This window comes from Excalfactoria chinensis, chromosome 2 (genome assembly GCF_039878825.1).
Source record: "Excalfactoria chinensis isolate bCotChi1 chromosome 2, bCotChi1.hap2, whole genome shotgun sequence".
Lineage (NCBI taxonomy): Eukaryota > Metazoa > Chordata > Aves > Galliformes > Phasianidae > Excalfactoria > Excalfactoria chinensis.
In genome coordinates, this window is record NC_092826.1 from 141,315,533 (window position 1) to 141,337,248 (window position 21,716).

General features: G+C 67.3%; 1 protein-coding gene and 1 long non-coding RNA gene across 2 annotated transcripts; both read right to left on the reverse strand.

Annotated features, from left to right (window-relative positions):
- Positions 1–210: 210 nt before the first annotated feature.
- KCNH2 (potassium voltage-gated channel subfamily H member 2) lies at positions 211–20,853 on the reverse strand. The gene is given in 16 exon segments (XM_072328069.1): positions 211–1,175; positions 1,918–2,092; positions 2,236–2,422; positions 2,905–3,183; positions 3,257–3,356; positions 3,550–3,743; positions 3,821–4,073; positions 4,147–4,346; positions 4,847–5,234; positions 6,163–6,588; positions 14,043–14,257; positions 15,122–15,559; positions 16,129–16,171; positions 16,173–16,294; positions 19,071–19,301; positions 20,233–20,853. Coding segments are annotated over 16 exon segments (3,492 nt in total). The 5' UTR covers positions 20,309–20,853; the 3' UTR covers positions 211–1,010.
- On the reverse strand, positions 12,101–14,035 carry LOC140247864 (uncharacterized). The gene is made up of 3 exons (XR_011902784.1): positions 13,451–14,035; positions 12,871–13,410; positions 12,101–12,823 (listed from the first exon to the last, which is right to left on the reverse strand). It is a non-coding gene; the product is annotated as an uncharacterized lncRNA (long non-coding RNA).
- Positions 20,854–21,716: the final 863 nt, after the last annotated feature.

A 21,716-nucleotide genomic window follows, 5' to 3' on the forward strand; every position in this document is an offset into this window, starting at 1 on the left:
TGTGTCATCCTCTTATCTGTGGGGCCACGTGCACGGGGCTCCCAGTGCTGCAATACTTCATGGTGCCAACATCAGCGGTTGTCCTATGGCTTTTCTGTCCTTGCAGGGCCATGTGTGCCTATGCACTCCACCCATGACGCTCTGCTCCCCCAGCCCAGGGATCCCCAGCTGTGCCCCCCAGCCCTGAGCGTACTGCACACACACAACAGTCCTCGGTCTGCTTTATTGGGGTGCAGGACGGGGGCTCCTACTGCAGAAGGCGACATGCAGGGCAGTGTAAAAAGGCTGGGGGGAGCACACAGAGACCTACAGGACAACGGTACAAACACGGCACACACAGTGGGGGGCTGCAGGTGGACCCTGCCCATGCCCCCCAACCCTCCCCACCACATTGTGCGTGTGGCGGCACAGCGGGACCCCCCCCCAACCCCTGTGTTATGGGGAGGGAGTGCAGGGAGGGACGATGCTGGAGCCACACACTGCCCCACGGTGGCCCCACGGCAGACAGACAAGGACACGCACCCACCCCATGCCCAGTGCACACACGTGTTTGCACCGTGCACACCAGGAGCACACCCAGACACACGCAGCGTCACCGTAGGGGCAGCACATGGACACGCGGCCCCACGTGTGCACAAAGCAGACGGGGCAGAGGGCCGCAGCACGCAGAAACACGCGGACACGCACGGCGCACACGGAGACGTGTGTGCATCAGACACATCTGTGCACAAGGACAGGCGTGTGCGTCAGACAGGTGTGTGCACACGGAAATGTGCGCACGCACACTGCTCCGCTCCCCATCCTCCCGCTGCAGCACTATGGGGAGAAGGAAGAGGAGGAGGAGGAGGAAGGGCGAGAGCAGCCTACACCCGCTGCCACTGGCCCGGCCCGGGGTTAGGCCAGCTAACACGGGCGCAATGTCCGTGGGGACGGCAGCCATGACCCCAGCGTCCTGGGGACGGGGTCCCGCGTCCGTGGGTGGGGGTCCCGGCCCCGTCCCGCGCTGCCCCCTAACTGCCGGGGTCGGAGCAGTGTCTGTGCAGCGGCTGCGCAGGGGGCAGCGGGCCGGGCAGCGAGCGGCGGCGTGGGGACGGCTCCAGCAGCAGCACCACGTCGGGGGGTGGCGGGGGACCCCCAGCGCAGCTCAGCTCTGGGGGCACTGGGAAGCTGGGAACCTGTGGGAGACAGTGGGGTGAGGAGTGCGGAGCACCAGGATGGGGTGTGGGGTGGGACCCCCCCGGGTATGAGTTCTGTGGGGTATGGGAGAGAGCCGTGGGGCTGGAAAATGGTGCACGAGGGGCTGCCCCAAACCTGGGGGGCTCAGCAATGGTTCCAGCTCACCATGGAGATGCAGGATAGGGCATACCAGAAGGGGTACCCCAAACCTGGGAAGCTCAGGAGTCACTCCAGCTCACTGTAGGGAAGGTTAGTTTTAGGGAACAGGGCATGGGACAGGGGCTGCCCCAAACCTGGTGGGCTCAGCAGTGGCCCCCCAGCTTTCCATAGAGTTGGAAGATGTGGTTCAGAAAAAGGGTTACCTCCAATATGGAGCACTCAGCTATGTCCCCTGATTACAGTGGGGCTGGAAAATGGGACAGGAGAGAGAAGATGCCTCCAGACTTAGGGTGTAAGGATTTAACCCAGCTCACCATGGGGTTAAGAAGAAAGGGAAATGGGGCCTAGGAGAGGGGCTGCCCCAAACCTGAGGGGCAGGGCATTGGCCCCAGATCACTGTGGAACTGCAGTATGGGACACAGGAGCTGAGCTACCCCACACCTTGGGGGCACAAGAGTGACTCCAGCTGCCTGTGGGGCTGAAAGATGGGAAACAAGAGAGGGGCTGCTCTAAACCTGTGGGGCTGCAAGATGCAGCTCACAAGCACCCGGCCTCTGCCCCCATACTTTGGGAGTGACTCACCTGAGAGAGCGGCTGGATGGGGGTGATGGGGAGGATGGGCTGCAGAGGGCAGGGGGGGGGACCTGGAGGCTGATGGGGGGATGACACTGTGCTGTAGGCGGGGGGCACGAGAGCAGCCTGGCGCTGCAGCAGCTGCATGATGGAGCTGATGTCCGTCGCCATCCGCGTCTCCAACCTGCAGACAGACAGTGATAAAGCATGCAGGGGGCTCCCTGCTATATGGCACTGCTTATGGGGTGGTGAGACATCCAGCAGACCCCCCACCCATAGAGGAGTGATTGGGTGGTCTGCCGGGGGTCTCGCCACCCCCTAAGTTACCTATTGAGCTGCTTCTGGAGGAGGTCAAGGCGCATCTCCACCTCAGAGCGCTGCCGGCGGCTCATGGAGGGCATTGGGATCCCAAGGGCTGCATGTGCAGGGATCGTGCAGCGGGGCAACTCCTGGTACTGCCTCCCCCGGCTCTCCCCCCAGAAGCTGAAGATGTTGGAGACCCCCGAAAAGGCTCCTGGGGGAGAGGTGGGGGAAGGATTGGTGTGGTGTGGGTGGCATCAAGGGAGGAGGAGAAGGGATGGGGGAGGAATGGGGATGCAGGAGCATGGGATGTGAGGATGCAGAAAGGATAAAGGATGAGGTGTATGGATGCAGGTGCTGCAAGGGGGGTGGTGATGCAGAAGGAATTGGGGGTGTAGGACCATGTCAGGGGGATGCAGGAACACTGGTTAGAAGCAATGCAGAAATATGAGATATGGGGATGCAGGAGTATGGCAGAGGAGATGCAGGATCATGGGGATGCAAAACCAAAGGGGATGGAGAATCATGATGAGCAGGAATGTGGGAGCATGGGGAATGGCGATGCAGGAGAAACAGGGATGTAAGAACACGCGGGAGGAATGGGGGTGCGAAGCAGAAGATGGGCCTTTGGGAGATGTTTTGCCCACGCAGAGCAGGAAGCAGAGAAGAAAGAACCCCGCCATGCCCCGTTCCCACCTGAGAGGGGGTTGCACATATCGCTGCCCTCATGCTCCTCAGTGTCAATGGCTGTGGGGGCTTCACCGCCGGGCCGGGGGCTGTGGAAGGGTGAGAGAGCGGCAGCCCCTGGGGTGGGCGCAGGGTGCTCGTCCTCGTCGCTGGATGGGGAGCTGGAGGGTGAGCTGCAGTGGCACGGCTCCCACTCTGCTGGACCCCGCGGGGCTCCCGGTGCCTGGCAGCCCCTGCTCAGCCGCAGCGCCTTCTGCCCACCGCGCGGCTCCCCAGCAGCCTCCGCATCTGAGGGGAGACATGCAGAGGGGTCATGCACCCCTCAGGGCCCCCAAGCCCCCCCACCCCCCTGACCCCTCACCTTTCTCTGTGCGGCGGCGGAAGGAGAGCTTGCGTTTGCGCAGGCGGTTGAAGCCACTGTCCAGTTCATCGCTGCCCGGGGAACCGGGGATCATGTTGGTCTGCAGGAGGGGGCGGTGAGGGGGTGATGCCACGGACCCCCACAGGGGTGGGGAGTGGGCTATGGCACAGCAACGGGAACGCGTGGCACCATCCAGCGGTGCCGCATCCCCATCAGTGCCACAGTGCCACATCCCAGCCATGTCCCTGTGGTGTCCCCTCCCACCTCCACCCCCCAGTTGCGCCCTCCCTCACATCACGCAGGTTGAAGGTGATCTCCAGGCTGGACCAGAAGTGGTCGGAGAACTCGGGGTACATGTCCAGCACCTCCAGCAGGTCCTCACGGTGGATCTTGTGCAGGTCGCAGTAGGTGAGCGCGCGCACGTCAGCGTTGGACTTCCCCGGCCGCGCGTACAGGTTCAGCGGTTCCCCAAAAATGTCATTTTTCCCTTGGGGAGGGATTGGGGCACCAGGTCAGCCCACGGTGGGGACGCACAGCAACGTCACCACCCGGCCCAGGGCTCACCCAGGATGGCCACCACCACATCCCCACGCAGGATCTCGATGGAGCCACGCGAGATGAAGTAGAGCGCGGTCAGCACATCGCCGGCGTGCACCAGCGTGTCCCCGGGCGGAGCGTGCGTCGTCTTGAACTTCATGGCCAGGGCGCGCAGGCAGCCCTTGGTGGCTCCCTTGAAGGGCTTGCAGTTCTGCAGCAGGCTGCGGTTCAGGTGCAGGCAGATGTCTGCCTGCAGGCACTCAGGGAAGCCCTTCAGCACCTGCAGGGATGGGGATGCAGCGTCACAGTGTGGCTCGGGTGGCAGCGGGCACAGCAGGGCCGGCAGCGCTCACCGCGTTCATGTCGATGCCGTTGGTGTAGGACCAGGCGTGCTGGAAATACTCCTCCAGGCGCTGGCGCAGTGGGTTGGGGATCTGGTGGAAGCGGATGAACTCGCGGACGCGCAGCATCTGTGTGTGGTAGCGCGCCGTGCCCGAGTAGAGGCGCTGGATGATGGCCGACACGTTCCCAAAGATGCTGGCGTACATCAGGGCTGCGCGGGGTGAGGAGTGGTGAGGGCACAGGGTGAGGGACAGCGGTGCCCCACAGACCCCACACCATGGTGGGACCCACACACAGCAGGCTCTCCATGTGCCCACACATTGAGTTGGGAATGGCACTGGGCTGGGGGCAGCCCTCACGTGCATGCACAAACCTACGCTCAAACAGACGGGTGCATGATCCACAGCACAGACATACACACATAGAATCATAGGATGGCCCAGGTTGGAAGGGACCTGATGAATCACGAAGCTCCAGCTCCCTTGTTGCAGGCAGGGCCACCAACTTTCACATTTAATACCAGACCCCAGGGCCCCATCCAACCTGGCCTTGAACACCTCCAGTGATGGAGCATCCACAGCCTCTCTGGGCAGCTCCTCCAGCACCTCCCCACTCTCACAGTAAAGAAACACACACATGTTCTGCCACCCCCGCTCAGCTCCTGCCCTGCGGACGCCCCCCAGCACACCCCCCTGCAGGCACCGCACTCACAGCCGATGAGCATGACACAGATGGAGAAGATCTTCTCCGAGTTGGTGTTGGGCGAGACGTTGCCGAAGCCGACGCTGGTCAGGCTGCTGAAGGTGAAGTAGAGTGCTGTGACGTACTTGTCCTTGATGGTGGGGCCGTACAGGGGGTTGCTGTCGTTCAGTGGCTTGCCGATTTGGTCACCCAGCGAGTGCAGCCAGCCGATGCGCTGCCCCTCCACGTTGCCGATGGCGTACCAGATGCAGGCCAGCCAGTGTGCGATCAGTGCAAAGGTGCACATCAGCAGGAAGAGCACGGCTGCCCCGTACTCAGAGTACCGGTCCAATTTGCGGGCTACCCGCACCAGGCGGAGCAGCCGCGCCGTTTTCAGCAGCCCAATCAGTGTGGTGGTCTGTGAAGGGGAGGGGGGCACTGAGTGCCACAGAACCCCCACGGTCTCCAGGCACGGAGAATCTGCGCTGCCCAGTTCAAACCAACTTTACCCTGACCCCATCTCAAATCCAAACCAACCCCAACTCAACACCCTCCCCAGTTCAACTCATCCCAACCCCATCCCCAACTCATTTCAACTCAACTCAACTCAAACCCATCTCCAACTCAGACCCCAACTCAAACTGTCCTCAGTTCAACCCCATCCTCAAGTCAACCCCATCCCCAACTCAACCCGATCCCCAGCTCAACTCTATCAGCAGCTCAACTCAACCCAATCTCATCCCCATCTTAACTCAACACAACCCCATCCTTAACCTAGCCCAATCCAAAACAAACTGTCCTCAACCCAACCCAAACTCAGCCCGATCCAACTCTGCCTCCAAATCAACTAAACTCAGACCAACCCAACCTTGTCCCAGCTCAGCCTAACCCAGTCTTATCCCCAGCTCATCTCAACCCATTCCATTCCCAACTCAACTCAGTGCAACCCAACCCAACTCTGAACTCAGCCCCATACCCAACTGAACCTTATCCCCAAATCAACTCAACCTAATACCCTTCCTAGCTCAACTCAACCCAATCCCATTCCCAATTTCACCCAATCTCCAACTCAAATCAACCAAATCCCATTCCCAACATAGCCCAATCCAACCCTGTCCCAACCCTGCCACAACTCAACCCAACCCCATCCCTAGCTCAACTCAATCCAACCCAACTCTATCCCCAACTCAAACCCATCCACAGCTCAACTCAACCCAACCCAATCCAACCCCATCCCCAAAGCAGTCCAACCCAACCCTGTACCCAGTTCAACCCTATGCCATCCCCAACCCAGCTCCATTCCCAAACCATCCTCATCCCCACCAAACACAGTCCCATCCTCATACCTCCTCAGAGCCGGAGCCAAAGATGAGCAGATCAAAGGGAATGGCAGCCACCATGTCGATGAGGAACCAGCCCTTGAAGTAGTGGATGGCGATCTTGGCGGGGTGGCTCACCACCTCCTCATTGGAGTTGACGTAAGTGGTGCGGAAGTTGATGAGGATGTCGATGATGAACATGATGTCCACGATGAGGTCCACCACGTTGAGGGGGCTGCAGGAGTAGCCACAGTTGTGCCGCTGGGCCTCCTCCTGGTCGTTGAGCAGGAAGGCGGCCGAGTAGGGCGTGAAGATGGCAGTGTAGATGACCAGCAGCAGGATGAGCCAGTCCCACACCGCCTTGAAGGGGCTGTAGTGCAGGATGGTCCATTTGTGGATGCGCGGCGCCTGCAGCTTGTACTCAGGGAGGACGTCGGCACCCAGGGACAGCACCTGGCCAGGCAGCAGCAGCTCAGCGCCCATCCCGTGAGGCAGAGCCCCAACTCACAGGCTGTCCAGCTTGGGTACCCCTCCCCAGTGTGGTGGGATGCAGTGGGATGTAATGGGGTGCATTGGGACGTAGCAGAATGCAATGAGATGCAGCTGGATGCAACAGGATGCATCGGGATGTAACAGGATGCAATGGGATGTGGATGGATGCAGTGGGATGCAATGGGATAAAACGGGATGTAACAGGATGCAACAGGGTGCAAAGGGATACAGCTGGATACAATGGGATGCAGCAGGATGTAATGAGATGGAATGGGTTGCAAGATGAAATGGGATGCAATGGGACACAATGAGATGCAATGGGACACAATGAGATGTAATGGGATGCAACGGGATCCAATGGGATGCAAAGGGGTGCATGCTGAGAGCAATAGCATGCAGTGGGGCACAGGGAGGCTCAGTGGAGAGCAATGAGGTGTGCTAGGTGTGAAAAGATGCATTGGGTGTGCATTGGGGTGCAGGGGGATGGAGGGGAGCCCTCACCTTGGTACATCCCTGCCTGCTGAAAGCCCCCACTGCCCCCATTCCCCAGCACCACCCCCGGTGCTGCCCGTCGGGCCCCATGGAAATTGGGGGGGAGAGGGGGCCCGCATGCAATTGCTTCCCGCGGGGCATCTGTGTGCGGTGGGAGGCGGGGTAAACCCTGAGCTGTGCCAGCACCTCCCCGATCCCCCACCTTCTACACCCCCAGGCCCGCACAGCACTGCGGTGGGATTCCGGGCCAAGGGGTCAGAAGGGCGGATACGGAGCGGGAAACCCCCCCGACCCGCACCCTCTCCCCCGCAGCGCGAGTCCCCGCGTCCCGGCACAGTGCCCGGCAGCTGCGCCCGTCCGTCCCCGCACGGGACCGATGGGACCGATGGCACCGCGGGGGGAGGCAGGTTGGAAGCGAGGGGGAGGGAAGCTTTATGTAACCCCGGAGCGCGGTGCGCGGACCCCCCTCTCTCCCTTCACTGGTACCCAACGCCCCTCCCACCCCCTCGTTAGACCCAACGTTCCCCCCTCTCCGGTGAACCCCCCCGTACCTGCCGCTCCCGGCGCTGCCCTCCCGCCGCGTTCAGGCGGGCGCCGGGCATGGGGGGGCCCGCGCGGGGCGGGGGGGGCCCCCCGAGGTCCCGCAGCAGCTGCAGCAGCGCGGCCAACATCCTCAGCCCGGGGCGCTGCGGGGGCCCCGCGCCCCCCCTCTCACGTCCAGCCTCGCGCCCATCGCCCCCCGACACCCCCGGCCCGGTGTTTCCCCCCCCCGTGCCGAGCAGGAATTATTGGGGCGGAAATGTTTCCCAGCCTGCCCCGCTGCGCGGCCCCCGCCGCCCCCAGCGCCGGCCCCCCCCCGTTAACCCCTGCGCGGCGGGGGATGGGGGAGGGCTTCCTCCGCTCCTCGCCCGCTGCCACCCCCCGCGTTCCCGGGGCGCTCCCCGCGCTGTGCAGAGCGGGGGGGGGGACACCGCCGGGACCCCCCCGTACGCGGTCACGGTGCGTCCCCCATCCCCCATCCGCTGCCGCCGCCCCGCGCTGTGCTGTCCCCGGGGCTGCGGGGGGAACCTCGGGGAGAGAGGACGCCTCGGGGACAGCGTTGGGGATATCGCGATGGCGACATTGGGGACACCGCGGTGACAGCGGCGGGGACGCAGCGGTGACATCACCGGGGACATCCCGGCGGCTGCATCGGGGATGTCACGGCGGTGACATCACTGGGGACACGGGGACGGCTCCCTCTGCCCCGCGGCCCCGTGTCACCGCCGCCTCCCACGCGGGGATTTCCCCACCGCCACCCGCGCGTCCTCGGGAGCCGCGTGACGGAGCGCACACGGCGCGTGCAGCGGGGGGGGCGAGGGGGAGGACGGCAGCTGCGCGCCCCCGCCGTGTCCCCGGGGCGCGGGGTGACGGCGCTGCCCCGGAGCGTCGGGGTCGGGGGGGACGGGGGTCGCTGGACGCCCGGACCCTCCGCCCCACAGAGCGGCGCCGCACGCGGGCTGACATCGGCGCGCAGCCGGAGCGCGCACCCTCGGTACCGCCGTGACCCCGACACCCGTCAGTCACGGTGACACAGTTACGGCGGTGCCGACACGCGGTGACACCGACACCGCCCCGGCACGGGGCACGCGGCACCTCGCGCTCGCGGTGACGCGCGGCCGACACCTGCGGTGCCACCGGCAGCTGTCACCCCGCGCACCGCCGCGCCGCCTCCGCACCGCCACAAATACCGCAGCGTCGCCGCCCGGGGGGGACAAACGCGCCGGTGCCGGTGGCCGGAGGGGACGCTGCGCCCGCTGAGCACGGCCGCGCTGACACCGTCGCCTGCCGGGACGCGACGCGCAGCGCCGGGGAGAGCTCTGGGACCGGGGAGAGCGCCCACGAGGGCTCTGGGACCGGACACGCAGAGCCCACACCGAGCCCGCAGCTGGGCCGTGCCGGTAGAGACACCCCCGGGCCAACCACCGGCACCGGCGCCCAACGCGGCAACCCCGGCACGCACCCCCTGCCCCGCCGTGCGGCTCCTGCAATGAGCTGCCCGCAGCACCCGGCGCCTCCAACACCGCAGCACGGCCCCACACCGCCCCGTGGACCCCCAGCGCCCCACGGACCCCTGCGGGACCCAATGCACACACAGACCCCCAACAGCGGTGGCACCCGAACGCCCGCGTGGACCGTCAGTGTCTGTGGTCCCCAAATGGCCTCTCACAGCCACGGCACCCACAGCCCAGCTCCCAAATGGCCTCTCACGGCCACGGCACACAGACCCCGGGCACCGTGGGGTGCTCTGCACTGTCAGCAGCACCTCACGGCAGGACAGGACGATGGCAGCCAACACCCAACAGCAGTACAACACCCAGTGACAGCACAGCGCCCAGCAATGGCACAGACACTCCATCACGGCACTGTACCCAACGCCAGCACAGCACCCAATAGCAGCACAGCACCCAACACCAGCAGTGCACCCAATACTGGCCCTGACACCCGAAGCCGGCACAACACCCAACACCAGCACTACGCCAAGAGCCAACACAGCACCCAACAACGTCAACACAACACCCAACATCGGCACCAGCACCCAACACTGGCACAACACCCAGTGCCAGCTCTCTCCCCGGTGCCCGCCGTTGGCACCTCCCATCCCACCCATCCCAGCCGTGCGGATGGCAGCACAGCGTGCCGTACTCACCGCGTTGAGCTGCGGCGCGGTGCCCGGCACAGCCGTGCCCGCCATGGGCGATTGGTTTGGGGGCACGGTGGGGTGCTGCCCTCAGCACTGCGGCAGCGGGGCGGGATGGCAGCAGCCCCGTGATGGGGTGACGTCCCCATGGGGCGGTGCGTCCCCCCCTCCTGCAGCCGAACCCCCACCTGGTGACGCAGCCGTGGAGCAGCCCCTGGCACGTGCCACATGGGTGGGGAGCGGGCGCTGCTCTGCGAGGGCGCCGACGCCGCCTCATCACTGGGGGCTCAGCTTCGGCGCTGGGGGCCGAGGCGTCACCGTGGGCTGCTGATGTCCCCTCTGTTCCCTCGCAGCCCCGTGGGAACAGTGTGGGGTTCTGCTCCCGTCGGTCACGGCCCTTTGGGGCCGGGATGGGGGACGGGGAGTCCCGAGCATCCCGAGCATCCCAGATCCGGTTTGGGCACCGGGATGCTCCGCTATTGGGATGCACTGGGATGCACAGACACGGGGATGCTCAGGAGCCCCCCGCGGCCCCTCGGCCCCCTCTCTTCTCCCGCTTAAGGAATCAGCCCCAGGACCCCGCTACTATCTCGGGGCGCACCCCGGAACCCCGGAGCTATCGGCAGATATCGCGGGTACCCCCCCGGCCCGCACCCGCCGCCCCGCACCCACCTCCTGTGCCACCAGGCTGGAGATGCGCACCGCGCGCCGAACGCGGCCGCTCTTTCGGTCCCCGTCGGGGCGGTCGCCGCCATCGCGCCCCCCCGGGGCCATGGCCGCTTTCAACGGGGGGGATCGGCGGCCGCCCCCCCGGGGCCCCGCACCCCGCTCTGTCCGTCCGGCGCTGCCCCGCGCTCTGTGGAGCTGTGAGAAGAGCGGCAGATGGAGCGGGGCGGCACGGCCCCCCCCCACCCCCCCCGGCCCCCGCCCTCCGCCGGGGCTCCATCCCTACCCCCTCCCCCGCGCCGCCCCGCCCCGCGGCGGCCGCGGCTCCGGAGGGACAGAACGGCACCGGGAAACTGAGGCACGGGGCGAGGGGGGTGGGGGGTCCCGCGGTACGAACCGGAGTAAGGAAACGCGAGGTGGGGGGCGGGGGGGGTGGAAGAGAGACGGGGGGGGGGGGGACGAGAAAAGAGATGGAGACGAAGGGGAGGGGGATAGGATGGGGGATAGGATGGGGGATAGGATGGGGGGTAGGATGGGGGGTAGGATGGGGGGTAGGATGGGGGATAGGATGGGGGATAGGATGGGGGGTAGGATGGGGGATAGGATGGGGGATAGGATGGGGGGTAGGATGGGGGGTAGGATGGGGACAGGGGTGGGCACAAGGACAAGGAAAGGGATGAGGATGGGGACGGGGTTATGTGGGGAAAGGGACGGGAGTCGGGATGGGAACGGGGAAAAGATGAGGAAGGGGATGGGGATGGGAACAGGAATAGGGAATCTGAAAGGGATAAAGGGTAGGGATGGGCACAGGGAAGGAGGCAAGAAAGGGGACGGAGTTAGAAATAGGGTAGGGGAAAAGGATGAGGCTGGGCTGGAGAAGGACAGGAGTGGGGATGGGATGGGATAGATGGGACCGAGGAAGGGGACGGAAAGGGGACGGGGACGGCTGCCCGCAGCTCCCCACCGCCGCAGGCGCTTTCCGGCACCGCTGCCCCTGGCTGCTGCCCAGCCCCGACGGGGACACACAGCTCCGCATTCCCAGCTTTATTGCCCGGAACCGTCCTCAGATCGCTGCCAGCCCCACAGCGCTGCCAGCCCCACACAAACGCACCGCAGGCACCTGGCACGGGCGCCTTTCCCCCCAAGGTTCACCGCGCCCCACACCGACCCCATCCCTCAGAGGACCGCGCGGTGCCCGCAGCCCACGGGCGGGCAGGGTCCAGACTGGGGGTCCCGGGGCTGCCACGCACCGCTGCCACGCAGCGCCGCAGCCCCCGCGCCCCATCCCCGCACCGTGGGGCGGCCCGGAGCGCGGTGACCTTGACGGAGCTGCGGGTTTCCGCGGATGCCGCCACTGCGGCTGATTCACGGTGTCACCGCACGGGAGTCCCGGCCTCCCCCCGTCCTCCCCCCCCGGTGCCACACCACGCCGGGGACGCGCTCGGCTCGGTCGGATGGCAGCGATGTCCGAATAGCTCCACAGGCAGCGCTCCGTCACGCAGAACAGGACCGACAAAGCGAGTCTGCACCCCGCACGCAGACACCCCCGGCTCCCCCCGTACCCGCAGAACACCCGGGACGCCCCTCGGCCTCCCCCATCCCCGCCCACCAACGGCTCCCGACAGCAGCGCTCGCCGTGCCCCATCCCCGCCCCCGGAGCGCAGCCCGGCTGACCCCTCCCGGCCCCCCGCCCCACGACCGCGGGGTGATGCCGGGCAGTGAGGGGGCTGCGGCCGTGTGACCGTCCATCTGTCCAGCCGGCGCCGCAGCTGTCGGCAGGACGGGATTAACGCGAGGGGGGGGGAGAAACATCCGCGGCCTCGTCGTTAATTACACGGCGGGGGTAATCAGGAGGCGCCGCTCGTTAACGCACCCCCACCTCCCGAGAGGGCTCTGACCCCTCACCGCGCCACGGGAGGGGGGGAGCAGAGCTGACAGCAGGGCCGGGGGCTCCCGGGGGGGTCGGTCCCCATCGCCCAGCACGTGGGTCGGCAGGAGCGAGTTCGGGGGGGCCGCGCCGCTCGGGGACCCCAAGCGCACAGCTGCGCCCACCCCGCGTCCCCCCCCCCAACCTCGCAGCGGGGCGGGCACAGCGATCCCCCGAGCCCGCGGCCCCGGCGGCTGCATCTTCATTAGCGGGAGCGGGATCAGGGCGTAATTAAGCAGCAGCAGCCGCCTTCGCCCCGCAGCCAGATGGCGGTTACACAACGTGCGAAGGATCAGCAACGCTGCGGGAGCGGGGTGCGGGATGCGGCACAACCGGCACGGCCGGGAGCGGGCAGCACGGCACGGCACGGGACGGCATTGGCTGGCACAGCATGGCACGGCAAGGGATGGCACAGCACGGTATGGCACTGCCTACAGCATGGCACGGCAAGGGATGGCACAGCACGGTATGGCACTGCCTGGCACGGCATGGAACAGCATTGCATGGCATGGGATGGCAGCATGGCACGGGATGGCACGGCATGGCATTGCCTGGCACAGCATGGCAGGGCACAGCATGGCACAGCACAGCTTTGCATGGCATGGCACACTGCAGCACGGCACAGGAGAGCACCTCGTGGCATAGCATGGTGCTACATGGCACGGCACCACGTGGAACAGCAGAGAGCAGTGCAGGAGGTGTGGGGCACAGCACAGCCCCACTGCTGCAGTCCCCACAGTGCCACGGCCCACACTGCCCACCCAGCCGCACCCCAGTGTGGGTCTGAGCTGCCCTGTGGGGCTACCCGGTGGGGTGGTGTCTGCCCCACACTGGGAATAGGTCCAAGGGGGCTGTGCCATGAGCCATGCGGTGTCAGCAGCACCTCGTGCCATGGGTTGGGGACATGGGGCGCATGGGATGGCGGTGGGTCACTCCATCAGCCCCGGTGTCACCCACAGCTCTGACACCCACTGCGACCTCCAGCATCACCCCATGACCTCCAGCATCACCCCATGACCTCCAGCATCACCCCATGACTTCCAGCATCACCCCATGACCTCCAGCATGGCCCCACCAGCTCCACCACCACCTCACGGCCTCCGGTGCCAGCACACAAGGTCCACCATCACCATGAGCTCCAGCCAGCACCACCCCACCGCTTCCACTGCCACCCCATGACCTCCACCATCACCATGTGAGCTCCAACATCCTCCACCAGCTCCAGCATCAGCACCAGCTCCGCCATCAGCCCATGAATGCCATCCCATGAGCTCCAGTATCACTCCATGATCTCCACCATCACCACGTGAGTTCCAGCATTCCCCACCAGCTCCGGCATCACCATCAGCTCCACCGTCATCCCGCGACCTCCACTGCCACCCCACAACCTCCATCATTGCCCCACCACCTCCACCACCACCCCACAGCCTCCGGTGTCAGCACATAAGATCCACCATCACCACAAGCTCCAGCATCACCATCAGCTCCACCATCAGCCCATGACCTCCACCGCCACCCCACCAGCTCCAGCATCACCCCACGCCCTCCACCATCCCCATCAGCTCCATCATCCCCATCAATCAGTTCCACCATCCCCCTGTGCCTTCCACCTCCCCGGCTCCAGCCGTGCCCCGTGGTGCCCTCACTCACCTGGGTGACCTTCTCAGTGACGTTGTGGGTGCGATCCTTCAGCTTGGTGGGGGCGATGATCTCCTTCTCTCCGGATGGGGCCCCCAGGAAGGCGTCAGCTTTGAAGTCAACGAAGTTGAGGGTGATCTGCGGGATCCTGCTGATGGCGCGGTACCGCACCAGGTCGGAGTCGGACGTGGAGTTGAGCAGGGTGCTGCGGATGTTGTTCATGGCCCCTGGGTCGGGAGGGGGAAGGGGGGGGATGCAGTCAGCCCTCACTCCACCTCAGGGCCGTATCGTTTACAGCTAATGTAATTATTTCCCTCTCCTAATGAGCTCAGCGGCTTAACGAGGCGGCGGCCGTCCCCTCCCTTTGTCACTGAGAGGATGCTGGGGCTGGAGGTCACGCTGGGGCACGGCGAGCGGAGCACAACGTGGGCACCCTTCATCCCCGCTGCTGGATGCTCAGCGGGGCCCCAAGCGGCGCCGTGGGCAGAGCAGCGCATTACAGCGATGTCCAACGTGGCAGTGATGGGCAGCCCCGCTCTGCTAACGAAGCACCCACAGCTGCGGAGCCGCCCGCGGCCTGACAAGCTGCTGGGCCTAACGAGCTCAGCAAGATGTCCTCCCGGAGGTGTGGGGCGGCCAGGAGATGTGGGACACGTGGATGTGTACGGCCAGGTGGGGGGTGTCAAGGTGTGGGGGAGGGTGACACGGGGCATCCGGATGTGGGGCAGGGAGGCGTGGGGCAGGCAGCTGTGGATGGCCAGATGGAGGGTGTCAAGGCGTGGGGTGACTTGGGATATCCAGGCGTGGGGCAGCCAGAGACATGAGGATACGTATGGCCAGATGTGGGGGGTCAAGTTGTGGGGTAGGGCGGCTCTGGAGGTCCAGGTGTGGAGCAGACAGATGTGGGGCACGCAGCTGCGTAGGGCCAGGCAGGGGGTGTCAAGGTGTGGGGTGAGGCAGGACACCCAGATGTGGGCCGGGGTGACACGGGACGCCCAGCTGCGCCCCTTGCAGCAGAGCCGGCCGTGGGACGCATCGCCGCGCCCCCTCCCCACGGCGCGGCCCCCCTTCCCCTCCGCCCCTCCCCGTACCGGTGCTGGCTCCGCGGTGCATTCCGGTGCCGGCGCTGGCGTGCCGGCTGTGGCTGCGCTTGTCCCCGTCGCCCCTCATGGCCTCGATGTCATCGACGGAGGATGCGCGGCGCACGCTGTGGCAGCTCTCCCTCGAGCGGCTGCGCGCCAGGCTGCCGTCGGAGAAGGGCGCGGGGCGAAGGCGCTCGGCGAGGGGCGAGGAGTGAGTGACCGGCGGCTCCGGGGGGGCGTCGCCGTCCTCGGGCTCCATCAGCGCCCGCTGGTCCTCGGGCCGCGCGCAGCCCAGGCAGCCGTTGTCCAGCGAGGAGCTGCTCGGCTCGGCGCCGCGCTCCGACACGTCCACGATGACGGCGTCGGGCGGCTCCGGAGGCAGCGACTGTTTGCTGCCCGACAGCGCCAGCAGCGCCGGCAGCTTCAGCCGGAAGGAGCGGCTGCGGCCTGCGGAGGGGGGTGGGGAAAGGGGGGAGGGGGTCACCGTGCAGCGGGGGGGATGGGACCCCCCTGTATGGCAGAGCAATGGGGAGCGGTGGCCCCGTCCCTCTGCCCCTGGGTCACCGTGCCATAAAGGCAGTGAGCCCAGAATGGTGCAGCACGATGGGGGGCGGGGATCCCTTCCCAGGTCACAGCGCCGTGAGTGACCCCTAAACATCAGAGCACCGTGGGGATGAACCCCCCCCCCCCAATCCCAGGGCCGTGGGGAATGGTGACCCCTAAATAACACGGCACCACGAGGGGCAGTGAGCCGTAAATAGAGCTCTGAATATCAGAGCTCTATGGGGGCTGTGACCCCCCGTCATTGTGCCACGGGGAATGGTGACCCCTAAAGGTCACAGCACAGATAGGGGCAGTGACCCCCCCATCTCGTAACACCACGGGGGCCGTGATCCCCCCCAGTCCATAGGGTGACCACTAAAGCTCACAGCATCACGGGGGGTGTTGACCCCCCCCCCATCTCACAGCACCATGGGGGGCAGCGACCCCCCTCAGGCAGCGCAGTGGGGCCGCACCTGCTGGGATCCAGGCGCCGGGGGTGACCCAGTGGTTGGTGTCTGCGGGGGGGGGAGCGCGGCCCTTCACTCTCCATCACCGCCTCGAAGTTGAGGATGAACATAATGACGGCTCCATCCTCGTTCTTCACCGGCACCACGTCCACGAGGCACAGGAAGCAGCTGCCTGCGGGGGGGGGGGGAAACTGAGGCACGGAGGGGGGGACGACGACACCCGCAGCCCCTCCCGCACCGCGCCGCCCCCTCGACCCGGGGCCGCTCCGTTGCCTGCTCTGCTTTCCGGGAGGGGTCCCCTCAGCCCCCCCCGCTGCGCTCCGAGTGGGCGGTGTCTGTGTGTGTAGGGAGGGGTGGGATTATCGGACCCCCCCCCCCCATCTGACGCCCTAATCCCGTCTGATCCCCCCCCCCTCGCCCCCCCCCTCCGCCCCATCTCTCACCGTGAGGCGGGCGGGGCCCCCCCGGCCTGCAGGGGCTGCGCCTTTTGGCACCGCACGGAGCAGCGGCGATGCCTAAATATGGCCGCGGGCAGCATCGGGCCGGGGACACCGCGGCCCCCCCGTGTCCACCCCGCGTGTCCAGCCCGCCCCGCGCCCGCCCCGCCGCATCCATCCCCGCTGCGCCCGTCCCACCCGTGTCCATCCCACCCGTGTCCCACCCACTTACAGCCCCCCCCGCGCCTGACCCGCTGCGCTCGCCCCACCCGCGCCCATCCCGTTCCCACCCATCCCACCGGTGCCCCCCCGTCCCGTCCCGTGCCCACCCACCGCCCGGGGATGGAGGGGGGCACAGGGAGGGATTGGGGGCTGAGAGACCCCCATGAGGGGCGGCTTTGGGCTGTGGGGAGGGGGCGCCCCCAGCACAGCCCCCACGGTGCCACCGCCCCACGTCACCCTGAGCCACGCAGCCCCCGCACGCAGGGTATTCCCACTGCAGGGCTGGGACTGGGGGAGCCCTGTGCTGCTCCCCATGAGGTGGGGGTCCTGCGGGTGGTGGGGTTGCCCCCCATATCCCTGTGCCCCCACCCCGTGGACCTCCACTCTGGGGCTGTGCTGCTCCATCAGCTGCACTGGGGGGCACAGGGGGCACCGGGCACCCCCACTATGAGCCGGGCAGCCCCACATGACCCTGTGCACCCCACGCTCTGTGTGCCCCACGCTGCACACAGCACCCCGAGTGCTGCCCACCCCGGGCCCCCCCAGCACCATGGGTGCACTGCAGGATGGGGACACCCCACAGATGGCCACCGTGCGCCCCCCACAGAAGCACAGCACAGCAGCGCTCCAGGATGCTGCAACTGAACCACGGCAGCATGGGGGGAAGGGGGAGGGGGGCAACTCAGCTCTGGGACCCTCCCGGCACCTGGAGCACACTGACCCAATGTTCACCCTGCACCACGACGGCTGTGGCACGAGGTCATGGAGCAATGCAAGGACAGCTGCAGCGTTAGGTTCCCATGCAATAAAAATGTGGCTGCAGCACGAGGTCGTAGTGCAGCGAGGGGTATCTGCAGCACGAGGTCACGGTGCAGTGTGAGGATGTCTGCAGCACAAGGCCGTGATGCAAAGCAAGGCCGGCTGCAGCGTTAGGTTACCGTGCAACGTGAGGACGGCTGCAGCTTGAGGAGCTGCAGGGGGCTGCAGGCTGCAGGCTGTGTGCATGGCTGCAGCTGTGGCATGCTGGGCCCTGTGGGACCGCAGCACTGCAGTGATGTGCGGCCGGAGTCCCACCCTGGCAGAGCAGCGGGGCTGTGTGCAGGGCCAGGACCCCCCGAGCAGCCCCATACCAGGGGTGGGCACAGGGCTGGTGGGACGGAGGGGGTCCTGCAGGCTGGGGGGGCACAGCAGAGTTAAAGGCAGCTGCACCCCCTCCCCGTTCCCTCCCCCCGTGCTCTCCAGGCTATAAATACCCCAGGAAGCACCGCGCTCCCCAGGGACACGCGGGCAGCTTCGTGCCAGCCGCTCTGTCACCTGCTGTGCACCCGGGGAACCCGCTGGCCCTGCTCAGTGCCAATGTGGTGACAGCACGGCATGGAACGGCACGGCATGGCACTGCATGGCATGGCATAGCATGGCACGGCATGGCATGGTATGGCATGGAATGGCATAGCATAGCACGGCATGGCATGGCAAGGCATGGCATGGAATGGCATGGCTCAGCACAGCAGGCGCAGCACAAAGAGGACAGCACCAGCATCCTCCCATCTGCTGAGCACACAGCTGACAGCCAGCACTGGGCAGAGCCAATTAGCCGGGCACTAACGAGCGCTGCTCATCAAGCAGCCACGTGCCGCCCGCATCCCAGCACCGTGTGGGTCCAAAGGGCACCCGCGGCCAACCCTGCTCTGCAGCTCCGTGTGCTGTGCCTGGCACTGCCAGGACCACAGCTGCCCCATAGCGGGGCTGTGGGGTGGCAGGCTGGCAGCGCGCCCCACTGCCCTCGTGCCCCAGTGCCCGACATGGCAGCTGGGAGTCAGAACTGGGGCCGAGTGCCGCATGGTGGTAACAGCTGTGCTGAGAGCCGGGACAGCCGGTGTGGGAGCGCAGGGCCTGCTGAGGGGCAGCCCCACAGCCCCAGCGGGACCCGACCCGAGGTGGCTGCACCCATGGGAACAGCGGGCAAAACCCTTTGTGCAGGGGGGATCTCAAGGTGGAGGGGGGGGGGGCTTGGAGTTCACAGGCCGGGAGTTCATGCAAACCCCATGGGGAGCCGCAGTGGGGGCCGTGCAGCCCCATATGGAGCCGGGGGGGCAGCAGGGCGCTGGGGGGCACGGTGCCACCACGGAGCGGTGCAGCCGTGGGGCACACACCCTCAGAGTTATCGCCTCGGCCCGGCCCGCACGTCCTGCACCTCAACCCCCACCTGCTGGAGGTCGCACCGCAGCACCCCCCGCCCCTCCAACCCCCACGGCGCGGGGCCCGGCCCGGCCACGGCGCGGCGCTCACCGTCCTTGCGGTAGAAGCAGATCTCCACTTTGCGCTCCTCGGAGCCCAGCAGCGCCTGGGCGATCTGTGCAGCCGCGCTGCGCTGCGTGCGGGGCCCGTGCAGGAAGTCGCAGGTGCAAGGCTTCTGCATGACCTCGGCTCGCGTGTAGCCGCACAGCTCGCAGAAGCCATCGTTGCAGTAAATCACGGCGCAGTTCTCAACCCGCGCGTTGGCGATGATGAATTTGCGGCCTGGAGGGGGCAGGGGGCGGCTCTGGGGGGGCTGATCCCATCCATGAGACCAGCCGACCACACGTTGAACCACACAGACGTCCTTCCTTCCCTCCGTCCCTCCACCCATCAACCCATCCATCCCCCAACCAACCGACCCATCAATCCATCCTCCATCCCTCCATCCATCCATCCCTCCATCAATCCCTCCATCCACCCATCCATCCTCCATCCATCCATCCACCCATCCATCCCTTCATCCCTCCATCCCATCCCATCTCTGGGGACCACCCCATGGCTCTGCCCCTCCCCCCCCCACACGCTGTCCCCAAAAGACCCCATCCCCATCCCCACATTGCTGGCACTGCCGCATCCCGCCGTGCCCCCCGCTGTGCCCCCCACCCAGCCCAGGGCTGCGATGATGGGAACGGCAGCGTCCCCCAGCCACCACCTGCAATGTGACACCCGTCCATCCCAGCCCCCCCGACCCCACATCCCCACAGATCTCAGACCCCCAGCTGCCCCCCAGCTCTCCCTACGTGCCCCCCAACCAGGAGATGGGCGCACACGGGGCCATTGCAGCCTCACCCCCATGGGACCCCCCCCGTCCTCAGCCAGAAATGCCCCCCACACCCCGCAGCCACGCTGGACCCCCACGGTCCCCAACCCCTGGCAGCACCCAACGCCCCCCAGCATCACCAACCCCCAAAGCCCCCCCAGTATCATCCCCAAACCCCCCCAGCGTTATCAAACCCCCATCCCCTCCACGGCCCCCAGCCCCCCCAACCCCTCCCTCCCATCCCCAAGCCCCCCGGCCCCACCAACTCCTCTCCCAACTCCCCCCTCCCCCCGCTCCCCCCAAACCCCCATTTCCCCAACCCCCTTCCACCCCATCGAGATCCTCCGAGCCCCCCCGAGCCCCCCATCCCCGACCCCCCCCCCCCGCACTCACTCTGCCCCTCGAACTTGCGGATGATGGTGTCCAGGAAGGTGTTCTGGGGGGCGACGTGCCCCCTCCGCACCGGCATGGCGCCGGGCCCATGGGCAGCGGCCGCGGCGGCGGCGGGGAGGGGGGGGGGGGGGGGGCAGGGGCGGGGAGAGGTGGGGAGGTGGGGAGACGGCCCCGCTCTGCACCGCTGGGGGTCCGGTGCCCTTGAGCCAAGGACGGGCGGTGCGGGGCGGTGCGGGGCGGTGCGGGCGGGGCCGGGCGGGCGCGCAGGGGTTAAAGCCGAGCCCAGCCCCCCCGCGCCCCGCTCCCCCCCGCCGTTACCCCATGGCTACGCGGTGCGGGGCGGCGCGCGGGGCTGCGGGTGGCGGTGCGGGTGCCCCGCGCCCCCCGCCCCCCCCCCCCTCCGCTAGCAGCTGAGCGCGCACCGCAGCATCGGCCTTATTTAGGCACGGAGGCGGCCGGCCGGGGGGTGATTTATCACGGCGCCCCCCCCCCTCCCCACCCGGCCCGGCCCGGCGCTGCGCGGTTCGGTTCGGTTCCGCTCGGACCGGCGCCCCGCAGCCCCCGGCGGCGCCCCGCAGCCCCCCGGCCCGGCTCGGCTCGGCTCAGCCCGGCTCGGCCCGACCCCCCCCCGGAGCGCTGCGCGCTGACAGCGGAGCGGGGCCGGGGAGGAGCGATGGCGGCCGCAGCCAATAGCCCCGAACCCCCCCCGGGGCGGCCCCCCAGGCCCTGCCCCGCCCTCGGGCTCCTCCCACGGTGTCCCCCGGCCCGAACCCCCCCCCCCCTCCCCGGCCCCTCCCGTGTGCGGCGCCTCGCGACCACCGAACCCCCCCGGCAGCTCCCGAGGGGCTTTGACCGGGTGGGGAGTGTTAAGGAGGGGGGGGGGGAAGGGATGAGGGGCACCCGGAGGGGTCCGTGCGATGGGTTGGGGGGGGGGAGCACGGGACGGCAGGGTGGGCTGAACGCCCCGCCCCGGCTCCCCCCGCCCCCCCCGGGTTCTTTCTGTCGCTGTCCATGGTGCTGAACCCCCCCCCCCGCCCGCTCACCTCCCCCCGGGAAAAGCAGCCAATAGGGGGCGGCGTTCGGCGGTGATGGACGGCTCAGCCCCGCCCCGCCCCCCCCCCCAACACACACGCGGTGTCCCGGACCGCCCCCCCCCCCCCCCCCCCCCGAGCTCCGCGTCGCTCCGAGGCGCAGGAAGGAAACTCGCGGGGCCGGGGCCGGGCGCGGCTTCCCGTCACTGCGGCCCCCCCACGCTGCCCCCGCACAGCCACCTCCCCCAGGCCCCAAATCCCCCATAGACCCCATCGAGCCCCGGAGCCCCCGCTGCGCAAAGCATCTCTGCAAGCACCTGCAGAAACCCAGCCCCCAGCCCCAACCCCACACCCAACACAGTCCTAAAACCAACCCCAACTCCACCCTTAACCCCAACCCTGTCCTTAACACAGCCCTAAACCCCAATCCCAACTCCAACCCCAATCTCAACC